Source organism: Maylandia zebra, linkage group LG7, assembly GCF_041146795.1.
Source record: "Maylandia zebra isolate NMK-2024a linkage group LG7, Mzebra_GT3a, whole genome shotgun sequence".
Taxonomy (NCBI): Eukaryota; Metazoa; Chordata; class Actinopteri; order Cichliformes; family Cichlidae; genus Maylandia; species Maylandia zebra.
In genome coordinates, this window is record NC_135173.1 from 21,105,575 (window position 1) to 21,126,031 (window position 20,457).

The 20,457-nt window shown below is 41.5% G+C and overlaps 2 protein-coding genes across 3 annotated transcripts; both read left to right on the forward strand.

Annotated features, from left to right (window-relative positions):
* The first annotated feature begins 694 nt into the window (after positions 1–694).
* On the forward strand, positions 695–7,134 carry LOC143419752 (histone-lysine N-methyltransferase Set8-like). The gene is made up of 9 exons (XM_076887120.1): positions 695–1,082; positions 4,396–4,516; positions 4,824–4,986; positions 5,155–5,347; positions 5,533–5,604; positions 6,001–6,072; positions 6,469–6,540; positions 6,937–7,008; positions 7,126–7,134. The coding sequence occupies exons 2-9, from the start codon at positions 4,399–4,401 to the stop codon at positions 7,132–7,134; spliced, it is 771 nt and encodes a 256-aa protein (XP_076743235.1). The 5' UTR covers positions 695–1,082; positions 4,396–4,398.
* A 274-nt stretch (positions 7,135–7,408) lies between these two features.
* On the forward strand, positions 7,409–15,738 carry LOC143419418 (uncharacterized). 2 transcript variants are annotated; one of them, XM_076886050.1, is made up of 8 exons: positions 7,409–7,476; positions 8,307–8,412; positions 8,984–9,054; positions 9,135–11,163; positions 11,249–11,485; positions 11,557–11,604; positions 13,752–13,850; positions 15,143–15,738. In XM_076886050.1, the coding sequence occupies exons 1-8, from the start codon at positions 7,414–7,416 to the stop codon at positions 15,376–15,378; spliced, it is 2,889 nt and encodes a 962-aa protein (XP_076742165.1). In that variant the 5' UTR covers positions 7,409–7,413; the 3' UTR covers positions 15,379–15,738. The 2 variants fall into 2 exon arrangements, with proteins under 2 accessions (XP_076742165.1, XP_076742167.1); XM_076886052.1 differs by lacking the exon at positions 13,752–13,850.
* The last annotated feature ends 4,719 nt before the right edge of the window (positions 15,739–20,457 follow it).

A 20,457-nucleotide genomic window follows, 5' to 3' on the forward strand; every position in this document is an offset into this window, starting at 1 on the left:
TCGAGTGTGAGAGTTTTGATGCAGAAAGTGGTTCAGGATGATATGTTGGTTCACCAGATGGATGTAAAAACCGCCTATCTACACGCACCAATAAATGAAGAAATATATATACAACAACCAGAAGGTTTTGAGACAGAATCAAGTGAGACTAATAAACTGGTGTATAGACTAAAGAAATCACTTTATGGGCTGAAGCAATCGGGTCGTAACTGGAACCAAACCTTACATGACTATATTTGACACAGAGTTCACTCACATGAATTTCACTCACATGTGCTGTAGAAGTGATTTGATTTGAGAGTTCAAACTCACTGCTGTAATGGCTTATGATGATTAATATAATAACTATAATATTGGCCATATCATATTTACACTGACTTTAGTCTCATGAACAACATTAGCTAATTGTTATTTACTAGCTAATCTTAAATGACTGCAGTACAAATATGAAGGCCAACAATCATGTTTTACAGTCCTGTGGTCTCAGCCTCAGATACTTATTAAATCACACAAAGCTCGTGTAGAAACAAACACACAAACAAAATATGTTCTCTTTCATTTCTGTCAAACAAAACTGTATGAAACGTTTCCAGCGATTGGTGTTATGGTTGCTAGGCAACCTGGGCAGCGCGATGGAGGCTAGACCGTCCCATTTCACAAGCCTCTTACTTCCGGCCTTAGCGGTCTTTGAGTACGCAGCCTTTGAGGATCGTTGAGGCTGCGTACTTTAAGGCTGCAGACCCTGAATTGGGATACAGCCTTTGTCTCATGTCAGTGTTTTCAGTTTTGCTTCCTTGGTCTCGTTAGCCCTGATGTCTCCCACCAGTGTTCACCTCCTGCCTCTCATTCCCCTCGTTATGCCCTGTGTATTTTAGCCCTGTATTTTCTGTGCTCCCTGTCGCGTCGTAAACGGCACTAATCCTGTGCTGTGTGTCTCCCCGTGGATTAGTTTTGTATTGTCTCTTATTTTCCAACCAGCAATAAAGCTGCCGTTTTTGAGTTTCACTCCAGTCTTCCGAGAGTCTGCATTTTGGGTCCTTTTCCTCGTTCCTGCCTGCACACAGCTGAACTATGACATTTAGGTATGTAGACATGGTCTACATACATACCTGCATGTTAGACCTAATCCCGAACCAAACTATTTAAAGCGGTATTTCCTTTAATTGTTGCTCCAGTTTTGGATATAATGAATTTATTTTTAGAAAATGGATACGTACCATAGGATTTTAAGGTTGCTGTAATTAAACCTCTATTTAAGAAACCCTCTTTTAATCAAGACAACTTAATGAACTATAGACCTATATCTAATCTTCCCTTCATATCTAAAATTCTTGAGGTAATAGTTGCCAATCAGGTGTGTTAGCACTTAAACAATAACGACCTGTTTGAAGAGTTTCAATCTGGCTTTAGAGCTCATCATAGCACTGAAACAGCTCTGGTGAAAGTTACTAATGATATTCTCATGGCCTCAGATAATGGACTGGTGACCATTCTGGTTCTACTGGACCTCAGTGCTGTTTTTGACACATTCAATCACAATATTCTCATAGAAAGGTTTGAAAATGTTGCAGGGATCAAAGGAACAGCACTAGGCTGGTTTAAATCTTACTTGTCCAACAGACTCAAGGTTTGTTTACGTAAATGATAAATCCTCTTCAACCTCTATGGTTACTTGTGGCGTACACCACAGGGTTCTGTACTTGGACTGATCCTTTTTACTATATATATGTTCCCTATTGGTAAAATCATTAGACAGCATGGGATAAATTTCCATAGCTATGCACACCTAAATCCTGATGAACCTAATCAGTTATAAAGATTACGGGCATGCTTGGAAGACATAAAAACCTGGATGTCTTCAAACTTCCTCCTTTTGAATTCCGACAAGACAGAAGTTGTCTTTGGACCAGAAGCTCAGAAAAACAAATTACTTGGTCAGTCCCTTCATCTGGATGGCATTAAATTAGCCTCCAGTAATAAAGCAAAGAACCTCTGTGTTATTTTTTGACAAAGACATGTCATTTAGATCTGACATGAAAGAGGTTTCTAGGGTCTCCTCCTTCCACCTCCGTAATATTGCTAAAATTAGAAACATCCCATCCAGGAGTGATGCTGAAAAACTAGTTGATGCCTTTGTTACTTCAAGGCTGCATTACTATAACTCTTAACTATCAGGAAGTCCACATAATGCAACTAAAAGTCTTCAGCTGATCCAAAATGCTGCAGCCAGGGTTCTGATGAATATCAAAAGAACAGATGACATCTCCTCCCGTGTTTTAAATGCACTTTAGAACAGCACGCAGCAACACTACATATGAGCGAGCGGAGGGAGGCATGGGGTCTTCACAGAGCCCCACTCTCTGCCAGCCGTCAGGGCGGGGGGGCCTGAAGGTGGAATTGGCCATCTGATCGAGGCCTGGGTTGCAGCGGCCCCCTGCCACTGCGGAGCCGGGGACGGTCTGCTTGATTTCCACCTCAGGGAGGAGGGCAACATCTGGGTCTGGGTATGAGTTCCCCCTCCGGGGCAAGAATACCTGGACCTGGGATGTAGAGAATGTTTGGGGAGTGTGATTGTGTGTACAGTGTCCATTTATGTCTGTGTCCACGTTGGGTGAGGGCCGAGTGTTTGTGGTTGTGTGTATGAGGGTGGGAAGGTATGTTTGTGTCTGCCGTACACATCACCACAAACAACACCACAAGCAGAGCACAAGTTTTAAGCCAGCGTGGTGTGATTATAGATGCCGTGCAGGTGGGTCCATCTCACATGCAGCGGCATCGCAGAACACGCCCCGCCACATACCCTCTTCCCCCGACTAAGACCGAGGAGCCACCTCCCCCCCCCCCTCCATGAGCAAGCGAGGGAATAGGCCTGGAGCATCAGCGCCCCAGCCCAGCCACGGGGAAGTGACTACCTGGGCGTTCGCCTGTAGATCTAGCGGCGCTGGTGACGAGGTGGTTCCAGGGACCGCCCACGCTTCCAGCGGCACCCCCATCCCGCTAGCGCACCAGCCTGTGGCTCACCTGAGCCGGTCGTTCCCTCGCGCTGTCCAACAATTACAATAATTATACGGTTGCTGTAACAGATTGTAGATACAATGCAGGTGAGTCCATCTCACCTGCAGCAGCATCCCAGACCAGCCACAATAATAAAGATTTTTCTATTTCATTATAAACTTTGTCCTAATTATGTCATGAGTTTTTACTATTTAAAAAGAAAAAGAAAGCATCACAAAAACACTTAAGGTCATGAAAATTAATTGTATTGCTGCAATACTTAAATATCTGTGGTCTAATCTATTTTTATTCACCAATCTCATTGTAGCAATAATATGCCTTTTTGGTCCAAGTTAATTATTTGAATTTTAAAACTCTTTTAGCCAAATAACTTTGAAGTTGTTACTAAAACTCATCATCCCCATTTACTACTTTTGTTTCATTCTTTAAAAATTTAGAAGCATAAATATCAGTCTTTTGGAAAAATTACATTTTATACAGTATTATTAAGTCTACATATTCCAAGTGAGTTATGTCAGAATCCACTAGAGCAATTTAACTCTATTACATCATAGCATTCTATTTGCAAGAATCCCAGTGTTAATCCACTGTTCTTGGCCAATGATATCCACTCCTCAGCACTATGGGGGCGCTAATGTACATCTACGCTGGTTGCCAACCACCATGAACATTTAAAGAGCAGAAGAAGAAGAAGAGGACACTAAAGAGTTCAGGTGCACGACATGAGGATTTAATGAGACAGCTTTTATCTTACTGCTTTCGTGGAAGATCAGGTGAGAACCATACAAATTCCCTTACACATGATGTTTATATAAATATATTCATCCAATAAAGCAAAGTAATATAGGTTATTATATTACGTTCGGATACACCAAAGCATCTAATTTTTGACAGTTTAGCTAGCCAGCATGCTAGTAGCAAAAGTTTGACATTCTGTTGCTGTTGGTTTGATTAATTTTGGTTTTAGCATCACAAAACTTGTGGTTTTAAAACTAGTGAGATCTGTTTTCAGAAAATATTTTACAAATGAAACAAAAACTGTAGGACAAATATGCTTATTGTTCAACCATACTAAATCATTATTTTAATTTATAACTTTAAGAAATATAAAAGGTTAAGGAAATGTGGATATGAAAATTAACTCATTAAGATTTGCAGTAACCTTAGACCAAATAAAATATACGAAACAGAACTTCCACAGGTAGGGCATGCAGCCTCTGACACACAGTGATACAAGATAGGAGGAACACAGATATTTGGAACCTTTAGGGGAGCTCTCCCCAACATAAATAGATTTTTCGATCTGTTTATTTCTATGTCTACATACATTTTGTAGTATAATGTGTTATTTCTAAAGCCATTAATACCTGATCTTTGCAGGGGATGGCGGCAACAAGGCCACGGAGAGCTAAAATAAATCCCATACAAGATGCTAGGTATTACTGCTCCTTAGGTGAAGACAAGGCAGGATTTGATGTGAGGTATATTGATTCATTTAAAGGTGAGTTGATTCCAAAGAATGCAGTCAGCTTCTCAAAATAGAAATTTTTATGTTTTTTGTAGTTTTTTTGTAGCATACCATGCATGAGAAAATTAATAATCACGAATATAATTATACTTGTTTTATTATTATTATTATTATATTTCTATTTTTTCCTTGTCTTTCCCCAAGGAATTATGAACATGTTACATGTTCCAAAATAAATAATACAATATAATCAAATAAAAAACATATTTAAAAACAAGAAGGATTTTAATTAAATGGTTTATAGTTTATTGCCCAATTTGTTTTTGATGTGTGTCTTTAGGTCGCGGTGTGTTCAGCTGTCGGTCATTTCAAAAGGGAGATTTTCTTTTTGAGTACAGAGGACAAATCATAACTAAAGAGGAACAAGAAAACCGAATGAAACTTTACCATGATGCACTCAAGGTTTTCATATTTGATTTCAAGTTCAATGGAAAACAGTTATGGTATGTAACTACTTTGATAAAGGATAAAATACATGAGGTTTACAAATTATAATATTCAAATAATATTTTGAATTGAATATTAAAATGTTATTCAGACGTTCTACAACCTAATATACTTAATGACTTTCTTTACAGAGTGTAATTGTTATTGTATACTTTTTGTTTTAGTGTTGATGCTACCAGAGAGGACGGCTCACTTGGCAGACTTGTAAATGACGATAATGTGAATCCAAACAGTAAAATGACAGTTACCAGAGTGGATGGAAGGCCCCATCTCTGTTTGTTTGCAATCAAAGATATTGGTCCAGGAGAAGAAATCACCTATAACTATGGTGATTCCAACTGGCCATGGAGAAGCAAGGTATAATGTAAATAGTACAGTATAAGTATAAATAGTATTAAATGAATAAAGGCTATACTGAAAAGTATGCATACACACACGGGTCCTGTGTAATACTCAACTGGACAGGTCCAGACATTAGGAGGACTGTATTCATCTTGGCTAGACCCAAAGACTGCCATTCATTATTCATGCTTCTTCCTTAGAAATCCAACATGGTGGCATCTCAGGCTGTGGATGAGATTGCAGCCAGTTCCTCTCCTAACGACGCAACAAAGGTAAATTGGAGTTTCAGTGTCAGATTGTTTTAGTTGTAGACTGAGGTGCTAGTTATTAGGCAGTATTGAGGTATGTGGGTCCTTGGTTATCTTGACCAAGTAAGATGCACGCATTAGGAGGACTGAGATTTGAAACAGGAAGTATAAACAACTGAGTTCTACCTACAAGTGCGCCCACACACACGGGTCCTGTGTATTACTCAACTGGACAGGTCCAGACATTAGGAGGACCGAGTTTAGAAATGAATTCAGATCAATGAGAGTTACTCTGGCAATTGTGCATACACACACGGGTCCTGTGTATTACTCAACTGGACAGGTCCAGACATTAGGAGGACTGTATTCATCTTGGCTAGACCCAAAGACTGCCATTCATTATTCACGCTTCTTCCTTAGAAATCCAACATGGTGCCATCTCAGGCTGTGGATGAGAATGCAGCCAGTTCCTCTCCTAACGACGCAACAAAGGTAAATTGGAGTTTCAGTGTCAGATTGTTTTAGTTGTAGACTGAGGTGCTAGTTATTAGGCAGTATTGAGGTATGTGGGTCCTTGGTTATCTTGACCAAGTAAGATGCACGCATTAGGAGGACTGAGATTTGAAACAGGAAGTATAAACAACTGAGTTCTACCTACAAGTGCGCCCACACACACGGGTCCTGTGTATTACTCAACTGGACAGGTCCAGACATTAGGAGGACTGAGTTTAGAAATGAATTCAGATCAATGAGAGTTACTCTGGCAATTGTGCATACACACACGGGTCCTGTGTATTACTCAACTGGACAGGTCCAGACATTAGGAGGACTGTATTCATCTTGGCTAGACCCAAAGACTGCCATTCATTATTCATGCTTCTTCCTTAGAAATCCAACATGGTGGCATCTCAGGCTGTGGATGAGAATGCAGCCAGTTCCTCTCCTAACGACGCAACAAAGGTAAATTGGAGTTTCAGTGTCAGATTGTTTTAGTTGTAGACTGAGGTGCTAGTTATTAGGCAGTATTGAGGTATGTGGGTCCTTGGTTATCTTGACCAAGTAAGATGCACGCATTAGGAGGACTGAGATTTGAAACAGGAAGTATAAACAACTGAGTTCTACCTACAAGTGCGCCCACACACACGGGTCCTGTGTATTACTCAACTGGACAGGTCCAGACATTAGGAGGACTGAGTTTAGAAATGAATTCAGATCAATGAGAGTTACTCTGGCAATTGTGCATACACACACGGGTCCTGTGTAATACTCAACTGGACAGGTCCAGACATTAGGAGGACTGTATTCATCTTGGCTAGACCCAAAGACTGCCATTCATTATTCACGCTTCTTCTTTAGAAATCCAACATGGTGCCATCTCAGGCTGTGGATGAGAATGCAGCCAGTTCCTCTCCTAACGACGCAACAAAGGTAAATTGGAGTTTCAGTGTCAGATTGTTTTAGTTGTAGACTGAGGTGCTAGTTATTAGGCAGTATTGAGGTATGTGGGTCCTTGGTTATCTTGACCAAGTAAGATGCACGCATTAGGAGGACTGAGATTTGAAACAGGAAGTATAAACAACTGAGTTCTACCTACAAGTGCGCCCACACACACGGGTCCTGTGTATTACTCAACTGGACAGGTCCAGACATTAGGAGGACTGAGTTTAGAAATGAATTCAGATCAATGAGAGTTACTCTGGCAATTGTGCATACACACACGGGTCCTGTGTAATACTCAACTGGACAGGTCCAGACATTAGGAGGACTGTATTCATCTTGGCTAGACCCAAAGACTGCCATTCATTATTCACGCTTCTTCTTTAGAAATCCAACATGGTGCCATCTCAGGCTGTGGATGAGAATGCAGCCAGTTCCTCTCCTAACGACGCAACAAAGGTAAATTGGAGTTTCAGTGTCAGATTGTTTTAGTTGTAGACTGAGGTGCTAGTTATTAGGCAGTATTGAGGTATGTGGGTCCTTGGTTATCTTGACCAAGTAAGATGCACGCATTAGGAGGACTGAGATTTGAAACAAGAAGTATGAAACCCCAACCCTAAATCTGGTTTGCATAAAGACGTAGTTCTCGGCTTGGTTGAAATGAACTCTGATGTAGTTAGATCGCATATTTGAATTTCAGCTGATCAAGGAGCAAGAATGAAGCTTACTATAGGAAGGAGCATGTAAATACAACCGAAACAATCGCTAAACTCTTTCCTGTTAATGCTAAGCACATTTATGTAACATTGTTGTGTAAAGGCCATCCGTTATGTCTTGATGGATTCATGACTTCATGATTTAATTATACTTTGTTACACTCCCAGTCAAAACTTTGGACACATCTTCTCATTTCAGAAAGAACAAATTGTAAGTCTAATCTTTTTTGGGTGTTGTGGGTCCACAATGAATTTTCTTTTCATTGTGGTTTTGTAATATATACCATAATATAAAACCTAGAAGAACAAATTGTTTTGAAAATTGATCTATATACAGCAGGTATTTTTCCCTTTAAATTTTGCATTGCAAAAGTTACAAAAATTGATTTAATAGTTTTAGTAACACTTGAACCTGTTTTTTTTTTTTTTTTTTTTTTTTTTTTCTTCCGTCCTTAACTCCTTTTTAAAGAGGAACCAAAACAACTATTTGGTTGTGATATTTTACATCACAAAAGTATGAATTTTGTTTTTGATTACACTGGTTTTTTTTTTTTGGTTTTTTTTACCAAACAGGACTGCGATCATGATCTAGTCCCTGACGAAATGTCAAGTTTAGAAAAATGTTTTGCATGTGGAGGACCTTTTTCGCCTCTGAAATGGAGTGGTGTGAGATGTGAAGGTAATTATTTAATTATGGAAGGTTGGGTACATTAGAATATCTTAAATATGATCCATAAGGAACACTATAAAAACTAATCCATAAGTAAATATGATATATGTTCATAATGAACCTTTTACATCTGCACTTTTTACATATTTACTTACCATGTCATTATTAAAGCTGCTATACCCAATTTGCAAAAACAAGTTAGCTTAACATATTTTTTTTTCATGTTCATAACAACATTTTAACAAAGCATAGCTATAAATGTTGTTTGGAGATTAAAGAAAAAAAAATGAAGTGGTTCTGTTGCATTTGTCTAAAACCATCAGCCAATAACATGGCTCAGTCCAGAAAAACGATAGAACAGTCTTTCCTGACTCCTTAAATTCTACATTAACATGGCTCCACCACACTATGCACTGGCCTGTTTAGCAGCAAAGCACACCAGGGGGTGTGGCCTATGGATAATATCCAATGGGAGGGGGGAGCCTTCTTGACTGTGTTTATGCTTCCATCTAGCCTGTTTTTTTAAATTGGGGAAAGCGGCTTTAACTACCTTTCTTTTATTAACTTTTTCTCTGTCTAGTTTGCTACCAGTCCTGGCACAAAAGATGTTATGTTAGCCACAAGGTGAACCTCACTGAACCTCTTCCAGAGGTAAGTGTTTTTGCAGAATTCTTCTCAGTAAAATATGTAAGGTAAACAAAGTCTTACTTTGTGTTTTTGATTGTTATTAGGTCTTTAGTGAAGATAGTTCAAGTGAGGGGGCTTCATCAGAAGAGGAATATGTGCCAGATTCTATAGCTGACTCAGACAGCTCATGGGACAACAAATCAGAGCCTTTAAATATAAGTTGCAAACAAGTACAGAACTCTGAGATCTCCAGCAGTCAATCTGCTTGCAAAACGAAAAGACCTCGCCTAGAAAGTTTTTTAGAGAGAGTAGGACAAAGAATTTCAGAAGATGCCGAATCAATATCTGAAGATGGAATTGGCACAAGACAGCTCGACGTATCAGGGGTTATTGCCACAGCAGAAAAGTCTGATGCTGAAGGCATTGTTGATGACTCTAATACTACGGCTGAAGATTCCTTAAAAACATCCTCCTCACTAAGAAACAAAACATACTGCTACATTTGTGGAAAACTACAGACAAAGTTTACACGTCATTTAAAAACTCATGAGAAATCACATGCAGATGTTGCTCGAGTTTTAAGTCTTCCCAAGAAGTCCAAAGACCGTTTGAAAATGCTTTCTAAGCTGCGAAACAAAGGAAACCACAGACATAACTCGGAGGTCATCGCAAGTGGGATTGGATCATTAAAAACCAGACGCACATCAAAAAAACCCTACAAAGGAAAAGACTATATTCACTGCATTTATTGCGAGGCATTATATCTTAAAAGAGATCTTTGGAGACATGTTCGTAAATGTTCTTCAAAACCAGTGGAGGCCAATTCAGAGGGGGGACGAAAAAAGGTCTTGTCCCTGGCCTGTATGAGTGAGTCAGCTCTGTGTCAGCAAGTTTCCCCCGGTGTTTGGAAGATATTAGCTGTCATGAAAGATGATGAAATAACTTCTACTGTGCGAAGTGACTTCTCTATTCTTCAGCTTGCTCAATCATTCTTTAACAAACATGGGAAAGATCCCACCAAATTTGACTACATTCGCCAGACACTCCGAGAATGTGGAAGACTTCTGCTCACACTTCGGAAAGAATGCTCAATACACACTTTTGAGGATGCTGTAAGACCTGCAAATTTCAATGTGGTTATCAAAGCTGTTAAGAAGGTGTGTGGGTATGATGAAGAAAAGAACTGCTACTCGACTCCAAGCCTTGCTTTAAAGTTGGGACACTCACTGCAGAAAGTCTGTGATATTATACATTGCAGAGCACTGATGGCAGAAGACAGTGCACTGATAAAGTCAACCCAGAGTTTCAAAACCCTTTATGCTACAAAGTGGTCAGAACTCATCTCCCATACTGCATTAACCACACTAAACGAGCGGCACTTCAACAAGCCTTCCACACTTCCTTTCACAGAAGATGTTCAGCGTCTTCATAGACATCTGGAGAAGACTACAGAACAAGCACTGAAGGACTTGGAAGAGCATAGTTCACCAAAATCATACAGTGAACTTTGTAAAGCTACCATGGCAAATGTAATACTATTTAACAGGAGAAGAGGGGGAGAAATTTCAAAGATGACACTGAATGGCTTCCAGGAGAGAGACACTAGTACCCTGCACAAGGATGTTGCAATTGGACTGACAAAATTTGAACTTTACCTTTGTCAACACTTCAGTCGTGTAGAATTGAGGGGTAAACGAGGACGCAAGGTTGCAGTGCTACTTTCACCAGACATGGTGAATGCCATAACACGGCTGACAGAGAAAAGACAAGACTGTGGTGTTCTGGCAGAAAACATATTCCTGTTTGCCAGACCTCATTGTCTGACTCCCTACAGAGGACAGGACTGTTTGAGGATTTATGCGACTGAATGTGGGGCTGAAAACCCTGAACACCTACGTTCAACGCAGTTGCGCAAACATGTCGCAACTTTGTCTCAGATCTTAAACCTCAAGAATCACGAGTTAGACCAAGTTGCCAACTTCCTAGGTCATGATATTCGTGTTCATCGCGAATATTATAGACTTCCAGAGGCTACTACCCAGCTTGCCAAAATATCCAAACTACTGATTGCCATGGAGAAAGGGTCTCTCAAAAGCCTTCAAGGCAAAACACTTGAAGAGATTGAAATCGAAGGTAAAGTGGTGTTAAGGTTAAGAATTATACACGTTTCCTGCACTATAACCTTATAATTCATTAAGACAATCTTTTATTTTGTTAGATAACCTACAGTTGACAGATTCAAGTGAAGAAAGTGAGGTCGGAGCGGAGCGTGAGGAGGTCGGAGCGGAGCGTGAGGAGGTCGGAGCGGAGCGTGAGGAGGTCGGAGCGGAGCGTGAGGAGGTCGGAGCGGAGCGTGAGGAGGTCGGAGCGGAGCGTGAGGAGGTCGGAGCGGAGCGTGAGGAGGTCGGAGCGGAGCGTGAGGTCAATGAAGGAAATCTTGTATATCCACAGATTGGTAAGTACAATGTGATTAGTCTCAACTTTGTTCAATTTATGAAATCACATGACTAATAGACTTTATTACAGATTCTATAGATACTAGAATGATGAAGAAAGTTGTCAAGGAACCTCCAGGTATGTGTTTGTCATCATTTATTGAAGCTTTTACCTTTGTAACTACTTCCTAGACACTTTTGCTATCTTTGCTATCTTTATGTAAAAAAAAAAAAGATAATTCATTACTATCATTTTTCCAGTGATTTTTACCTTTGTCCAAATGGTAATTTAAAGAAAGTCAAGGATCTTTCTAAAGACCAGCTCAACAGAATAGAAAGGTCAGTTTTGGAGGATGGTCAGGTAGGAAATGCTAGTTTGAACAGGTGATTTTGAGCTGTGATTTAAAGTTCTAGAGAGAATCTAATGAGCAGAGGAAGTTCCAGAGGGTGCAATTAGCAGTGGCAAAGGATTGTACCCTCAGATTTATGATTTTGATGATGGGGGTAAGGAGGTTAGTGTTAGCAGTGTTGTGGGAGAGTGACAGTAAAGACAATCCCTCAGGGTGGCGGGGGCGAGGTTGTTGAAGGCTTAAAAGTTGATTAGGAGTTTGCACTCAATACTATAGTCAGTGTGCAGCCAGTAATGTTCTTTTTAGGATGTGGTGATATAGTCTCTAGAGTGAGTGCAGTAGAGTAAGGGGGCAGCAGAGTTCTTAATAGATTGCAGTTCTTGGAGGTGAGTTTGGGGAAAGCAAAGATGCTGGGATTCTTTTTGAGGGTGGAGAGAATGGATAGGATTAGGAAGAACAATATCATTGGGACTGCACATGTTGGAAAAAATGTCTACATTGTTCTACATTGGCCAGGTTGAGGTTGTGTTGGGCATGTGCAAACAAGGGACAGTGAGGAAGGTTTGTTGAAGGATGTTAGAAAGGAAGCTGCCCTGCAGGAGACAGAAGGAGATGAGATTAATCAAGAGAGATGAAAATAGTTGGTGTGTGGAGGGCTGATCTACTACTCTTTATTTACCTGGTTTGCGCTTCTGAAGTATTCCCTCTACGCTCTCATCCTCTTTCTACAGTAAATCAGTGGTGAGTGGAAAGTTGACCAGTCACCGGAGTAGTGATGGGTCGTTCGCGAACGAAATGGCTCTTAGAGCTGGTTCTTTGAAGTGAACGATGCGAGCCGGCTCCTTATTGGGAGCTGTGGATTTTTTTTTTTTTACTTTCTCTTGCCCTCTCTCTCACTTTTTTCGCTGCACGTCTGCCTTGTGTTTGCGCTGAGTAGAGACGGGAGGGGCGCAAACAGAGCCTTGCGTTTGCACCCCTCCCGCCTCTGAGCAGAGGGAGGAGCTAGGGGCGGTAGTTACACTCGCAACAGCAGTAGCACACGAAAAGAGCAGCAGGGAGAGAGAGAGAAAGAGAGCCGGGAGCAACAACAAGAGACAATGTCGTCACATTAGAAAGGTGGAGTAAAGAAAATGAGTGACACCAAGAAAAGAAGCAAAATCTAGAACCATTTAAATTTTACTGACAATACATAGGCAGAGTGTAGAGTCTGCAAGAAAAGGATATCATATAGAGCCGGTGCACGGGCACCTGAAAACTGTCCACTCATCAGTGCGATGGGAAGATAAAACACAGTGAATTAAGTGTGATATAAGTGAAGCTGCCAGTGTGTCTACCCACTGAGCTGAGCACTGGGCACTTGGTATTTTTAAATTTAAAGTTTAAATTTTAAAAGTTAAATTGTAAATGGTAGGTTTTTGTATTTTATAATTTATTTTTTAAATTTTATGTGGAGTGAATAAATAAAAGCAGATTTATATAATGAACATATATACATAGAAAACACGTTTTTAAACATTAGTAATTCATTTTGTGCATAATTTTATATTGTTGTTAATAATAAATGAATGAAAGCAACAAAATAACCTGAAGAGCCGGTTCGGGAGCCGAAAGAGCCGGCTCTTTTTAGTGAGCCGAGCCGAGAGAGCCGGATCTCTAAAAAGAGCCGGAAATCCCATCACTACACCGGAGTCTTGTTTGGAGAAAAATTCAGCCTTGTATCTTTTAATATCAGCTGTAATAGCTCTAGCCATATTCCACATTCACATGTGTCACCTTAAACTAAAAGTCATAGTTGCGACTCTGGATTTATCTTAGAAACCATATTCAAGATTTCAAGGTCCATTAGTTGCTTGACCACATTCAGGAGCATTTGACATTACATTATAAGAGATTTAATACAACAAATATATGCTTACTGTTTTGTTTTGTTTTTCAGCACAAAGTAAAAATGGAGCGGGTAAGGTCATTGAACCCAACAGAATACTAAACAAGGAGATGAAGCCAAGCAGTAAGAAGAAAACAAATGAACAATCTGGTAAATGGTGACATGCATACAAAAGTCACTTAAGCACAAATGTAAACTTCATGCATTTTTGAACCCAGTTATCCACACCACCCAAGCCAGTATGGTGACTATGCTCATCTTTCTGCCAGGGACCGTACCATAATTCTACAACTTGGTTAGACAATTATATTAACCTACTTGGTAAGGTAAAACATAAATCACATTCAATGTGGAACAATACCTTGTATTAAGTAATGGGATAAATGTTTAAATTACTTTCCCTATGCCTGTTTTAATCTGTAATACATTTAAATACTTATCATTTTCAAAACAGCAATGCACCAAAACAATTAATAAACAAAGCAATGAGAACATATTATGATTTGGGTTTTTAATTTTGAGGATTCCTCAACCATTGGGCTTCTACATTATCTCCATACTCTGAACATCATCTTATTCCCATAGGCAGAATCTGGATAATATTGGAAAATTTGGGCTGGTTTGGCTAATTGTGGGCTGTAACCTGAACGTCTTGAAGAAAATTATGTTCACTGAAAAAACCTGAAGGCCCACCTCATGGTCAGGCAGGGTCCACCCTTGTTTTTAAATAAACATTTGAGTCAGACAGTTATATATGAAATGTTTGAGTATATGTTATACATTTCAAATTATTACAATATCATGCTATACATGTTTTTTGTTGTATAACGGTGTGTGGAATAAAATGCTCTCCATCCATAGTGATTTGCCATAGCTATTTATTGGAATTCTGACTTAATGTGGGCTACCTTTCAGAATTTTACATTTAAATAAATGTATTCATCCATTGTAATAAGTATTTAAACAGTCAGCATTACAGGATTTATACCAAAGAAACACTGTTACAACAAATTCACCTTAAAGGGGACATATTATGCAAAACCCACTTTTTTTTGTTGCTTTTGTATGTATATTTGGTTATGAATTGCCTCCCGACTCCTTAAGTGTAGGTTTTCAACAACTAAAAAAGGAGCTCTTTTAGGTCCCAGGTAGTGTATTTTGCACAATCCAGCATAATCACAGCCTCAGCACCTGTCCTCGTGGACAATGCAAAGGCCGTCTTTGGGCTGTGTAGACTAAACACTAACTGTTCTTAGCAGGGCTGTAAAACTAGTGCATGCAGAACTCAATTCTTCGGCTTATTTGAAGGAAGCCGATTATCGCCATTATATTTTTGCATCCTACAACCATGTCAACTCACACAATTGAGCATAATACGTCCCCTTTAATTTAAAAATTGTTTAAAAAGTAGTTTGTTTACATTTATTTTTTTCTGCTTCTAGCTTCTCTGGAAAATGCAAGGAGGGTCAAAAAGCATCCTTGGTCTCCCACGGAGGTTGCTGCGATAATGAAGTATTTTGGCGAACATATCAAAAAAGGAAAACTGGCCACTATTATCGAATGCCAGCAATGCAAAACTGCAGAAGATCCTGCTCTGGCTGGTCGTTCTATTCAAAACATCAGAGATTTTGTGAGGAATCGGGGCGTGTCGTTGAAGAAAAAAGAAAATCCTATGTAGAGGAGTCTACATAACTCCAAAGTACTTCTTGGAGGAGTTACAAAAGATATTTTGTATGTTTTGGTTTCTCATTTATTTATTTTAGAATTTTACTATTAGAAGATTGGTAAATTCATTTTGTTGACACTGTTTTAGTGCATCTGATCTAAGAGGACATATAATTTTATATTGCCAGTTATTTTCATTTCTGTTAACAAAACAATCCTGTTTTTGTAAAATGCACTCAATTTGTTCCTTTTATTCACCTGTTGCCCTTTTAATACACACAAAATACATGTTTGTGTATGTGTATGGCCTTTGTCCTGTTAATAAAGTTAGCCCTGACAATTACTGTTCATGTCAGGGGGAGGAGCCAAGTTACCTAATTAGTGTTGTCCTCTTATTACACCATGTTGTCAGGTTCTTATATTTTGAGTTCTGGTGTGTTTTTCACAATTTTGAAGTGAGATTTGTGTTGTACAACTCAAATGGGATTGTTAAAGATGCACTTCATCTATCTAGCACAAGCGGAAAGGGGGGTCCGTTTAGTGTTGCAAAAATCTTGTTTGAAAAAATTGTCCTTCCAATTCACCTTTACCAGTATGTGTGTGTGTGTGTGTGTGTGTGTATAAAAAAAAAAAAGAAAAAACACCCAGCACGCCCCTGCGGGCGGTTTATCCTTCTAGCTTGGGTCCTCTACCAGAGGCCTGGGAGCTTGAGGGTCCTGCGCAGTATCTTAGCTGTTCCCAGGACTGCGCTCTTCTCGTCAGAGATCTCCGATGTTATTCCCGGGATCTGCTGGAGCCACTCGCCTAGCTTGGGAGTCACCGCACCTAGTGCTCCGATTACCACGGGGACCACCGTTACCTTCACCCTCCACATCCTCTCGAGCTCGTCTCTGAGCCCTTGGTATTTCTCCAGCTTCTCGTGTTCCTTCTTCCTGATATTGCTGTCATTCGGAACCGCTACATCGATCACTACGGCCGTCTTCTTCTGTTTGTCTACCACCACTATGTCCGGTTGGTTAGCCACCACCATTTTGTCCGTCTGTATCTGGAAGTCCCACAGGATCTTAGCTCGGTCATCCTCCACCACCCTTGGGGGCATCTCCCATTTTGACCTCGGGACTTCCAGGTTATACTCGGCACAGATGTTCCTGTACACTATGCCGGCCACTTGGTTATGGCGTTCCATGTATGCCTTGCCTGCTAGCATCTTGCACCCTGCTGTTATGTGCTGGATTGTCTCTGGGGCATCTTTACACAGCCTGCACCTGGGGTCTTGCCTGGTGTGATAGACCCCAACCTCTATGGATCTTGTACTCAGAGCTTGTTCTTGTGCTGCCATGATTAGTGCCTCTGTGCTGTCTTTCAGTCCAGCTTTGTCCAGCCACTGGTAGGATTTCTGGATATCAGCCACCTCCTCTATCTGCCGGTGGTACATACCGTGCAGGGGCCTGTCCTTCCATGATGGTTCCTCGTCTCCCTCCTCTTTCTTGGGTTTCTGCTGCCTGAGGTATGAGCACTCGGTCAGTTGGGGCCATCTTCGCAATGTATTCTTGGATGTTCGTTGTCTCATCCTGGACTGTGGTGCTGACACTCACCAGTCCCCGGCCCCCTTCCTTCCGCTTAGCGTACAGCCTCAGGGTGCTGGACTTGGGGTGAAACCCTCCATGCATGGTAAGGAGCTTCCTTGTCTTTATGTCAGTGGCCTCTATCTCCTCCTTTGGCCAGCCTATTACCCCAGCAGTGTACCTGATCACAGGCAGGACGTACATGTTGATGGCCCGGATCTTGTTCTTACCATTCAGCTGACTCCTCAGGACTTGCCTGACCCTCTGCAGGTACTTGGTGGTTGCAGCTTGTCTAGCGGCCTCTTCATGGTTCCCATTCGCCTGCGGGATCCCCAGGTACTTGTAACTGTCCTCTATGTCTGCAATGTTGCCTTCTGATAGTTCAATCCCCCCAGTTCTGACTACCTTCCCTCTCTTTGTTACCATCCGACTACACTTCTCCAGTCCGAACGACATTCCATTGTCATTGCTGTATAGCCTGGTAGTGTGGATCAGTGAATCGATGTCTCGTTCACTCTTGGCATACAGCTTGATGTCATCCATGTACAGGAGGTGGCTGACAACTGCTCCGTTCCGTAGTCGGTATCCGTAGCCAGTCTTGTTAATGATCTCGCTGAGAGGGTTCAGGCCTATGCAGAACAGCAGTGGGGACAGAGCGTCTCCTTGGTAGATCCCGCACTTGATGGTGACTTGTGCTATGGGCTTGGAGTTGGCCTCTAGTGTTGTACGCCACATCCCCATTGAGTTCCTGATGAAGGCTCTTAGGGTCCCATTGATCTTCTACAATTCTAGGCATTCCAGTATCCAGCTTTGGGGCATTGAGTCATAGGCCTTCTTGTAATCAATCCAGGCAGTGCACAAGTTGGTCAGTCTGGTCTTGCAGTCTCGGCTGACTGTTCTGTCTACCAGTAGCTGGTGTTTTGCGCCTCTGGTATTCTTGCCAATTCCTTTCTGTGTCCCGCTCATGTATTGACCCTGTTCATCTTAGCTGATATGATGCCTGACAGGAGCTTCCATGTAGGCTAACCGAAGGTCCGTAGTTGGAGGTGACCGGTCCCTTCTTGGGGTCCTTGGGGATCAGGACCGTCCGACCTTCGGTTAGCCATTCCGGGTGTCTCTCGTTAACTAGCAGCTGGTTCATTTGTGCTGCCAGATGCTCGTGGAGTGCAGTCAGCTTCTTTAGCCAGTAGGCGTAAACCATGTCGGGCCCTGGTGCTGTCCAACTCTTCATACTGGAGACCCTTTCTTGGATATCTGCCACTGTGATGGTTACTGGACCCTGTTCAGGGAGGTCGCTGTGGTCTGCCCTCAGATCCACTAGCCACTGAGCATTGCCGTTATGGGTTGCGTCCTTCTCCCATATGCTCTTCCAGTATTGCTCCGTCTCCAGCCTTGGTGGTGCTGTTCTTTTATTATTATTATTGTTCATTATTCTTGCCACTGAGAGTACACCTTTGCTGGTTCTGTGGAGAACAGCTGGTTTATTCTCCTGCCTTCTATCTCTCTGGTGTACCTCCTCAAGCAGCTGGCCAAGGCTGTGAGTCTTTGCTTGGCAGTTTCCAAGGCCTCAGGTATGGACAGCTTGCTGTATTTCTTATGCACCTTCTTTGTCACACCTTTCTGCAACTCCGTTAGTTGGCTAACCTCCCTCCGTGCTACTTTGATCTTGCCCTCTAGCCTCCTTCTCCATGGAGGGTACTGCCCCTTGTGGCTGTTCAACTTGTAGCCAAGCATCTCACTGATCACTGCTGCCGTATTGTAGATCAGCTTGTTAGTGTCGGTAATCGTGGTTGTAGGTGTTGTCCGTAGTGCTGCATTAACATCATCTAGCAGACCTTCTGAGGGTACTTCACGTAATCTTGGTAACCGGCTACGGGGGATCCAGGTTTCAAGCTTGGCCATGATCCTATTTTTCAGGTCAGTTCCTCTCGCACTCAACGATCCTTCTCCTATCGCACTTGGGGCTATGTACCCAATCTCGGGTGGGGGTGATGATATCTCCCCCCTGACCTGGCTTCCTGACTCCTCCTTGCCGTAGCATTTGTGTTGTACCTCGTCAATCCCTAGCTGTGAGAGCAGTCCCTTCTTTCGAATGTTGGAACACTGAGCTACTGGTTGTTTCGCCGTCATTGTGGATGTTGGGTATCGAAGAATCTATAGGTCCCTCATCCTATTCATGTAGCCCCTTCCGCCGGGGTTACTTGCGTAGTAGCATTCCAACAACGCCCTGTTTTCGTCTCTTGCCCACCGATGCCCTCTTGTTCCAGTAGCCCACTTTTCGTCAGGGTGCCCTGGTTCCTCAACACCCGACGCGGACCTTGTTGATCCGGGCGACGTCCGAGCCGGCATGCCTTCATATTTATCTGTCTCGCTCATGTCTGCGGTAGGCTTGCTTAGCATAGGTGGTCTAGCCTTAGGACCCTTACTGGATACAGACGCCCCAGGCAATTGAACTTGCGATCCTGTGTTCCATCCTGTGTAGTCTAACCACTACGCTATCCATATATATATATATATCCATATATATATATGTGTGTGTGTGTGTGTGTGTGTGTGTGTGTGTTAATGTATCACATGTATGTGTAAAAAGAAAATGTACGAGCTGTGATAAGTGTTTCTGATAGCATAGTAACACTATATATCAACTTACCTCAGAATATATAAAGCATATAAACAATTACAGCAATATGATACAACAAACACAGCAGTACTACTAATCCAAAATACTCAAAACTTCATAGAACTGAAACAAACATTTATTTTAGGTCCATTCTGCTGCTGATACAAACTTTAGGTTTCTGAATATTAAACTTGTTGCTGTACCTTTATTTAATTCCAGAGGCTTTTAAGTTATTTTTTTGCACTTGTTGACTTCTAAAAGCCTATATGACATTTTTCGTCCACACGTAAACGGCATTTCAAATCGCTGAAAACTGGTTGGAGATTTTTGAAAACCCAGTTTTTGTGTTTTTTGTGTCTATGTGATGCCATCACATAGAACAGGGCCCTATTTCAGGAAGCCGGTTTAGAAAACTCAGAGTTAAAAATGATACTCAGGGTTGAGTAACCCCGAACTGTCCAACTCGGAATATTCGGTTTCAGAAAGGCTGATAGCAATTAGTTCAATCAACGCGGAGTTGCTTTAACCCCAAGTTAAGCGCGCGCACGAGGATACATAAAGCCCTGATTAGTGGAGCACAGATTAAGCGAGTCACCATGGAGACGGAGGGAAAGAAGGCGCGGTCAATGTATTTTACAGCGCTTTAGGCCGAAATTCTGATGGCAGCATATGCCGATAACATGCAAATTTTGCGGAAAAAAAGTAACACAGCCTCAGCTGCAAAAGAAAGGGAGCATGCATGGCAAACCATAGCTGACAGAGTCAATGCGTGAGTGTTAATTTAAACATTGATCTAGGGATTTCCACCCATTTAACACGTTATTTTATTATATTTTATTTTATACATTTTATTTTGTGATGTGATGTGAGCGCAGATGCAACCCAACAGGCCCCAAACGTTCCTGGC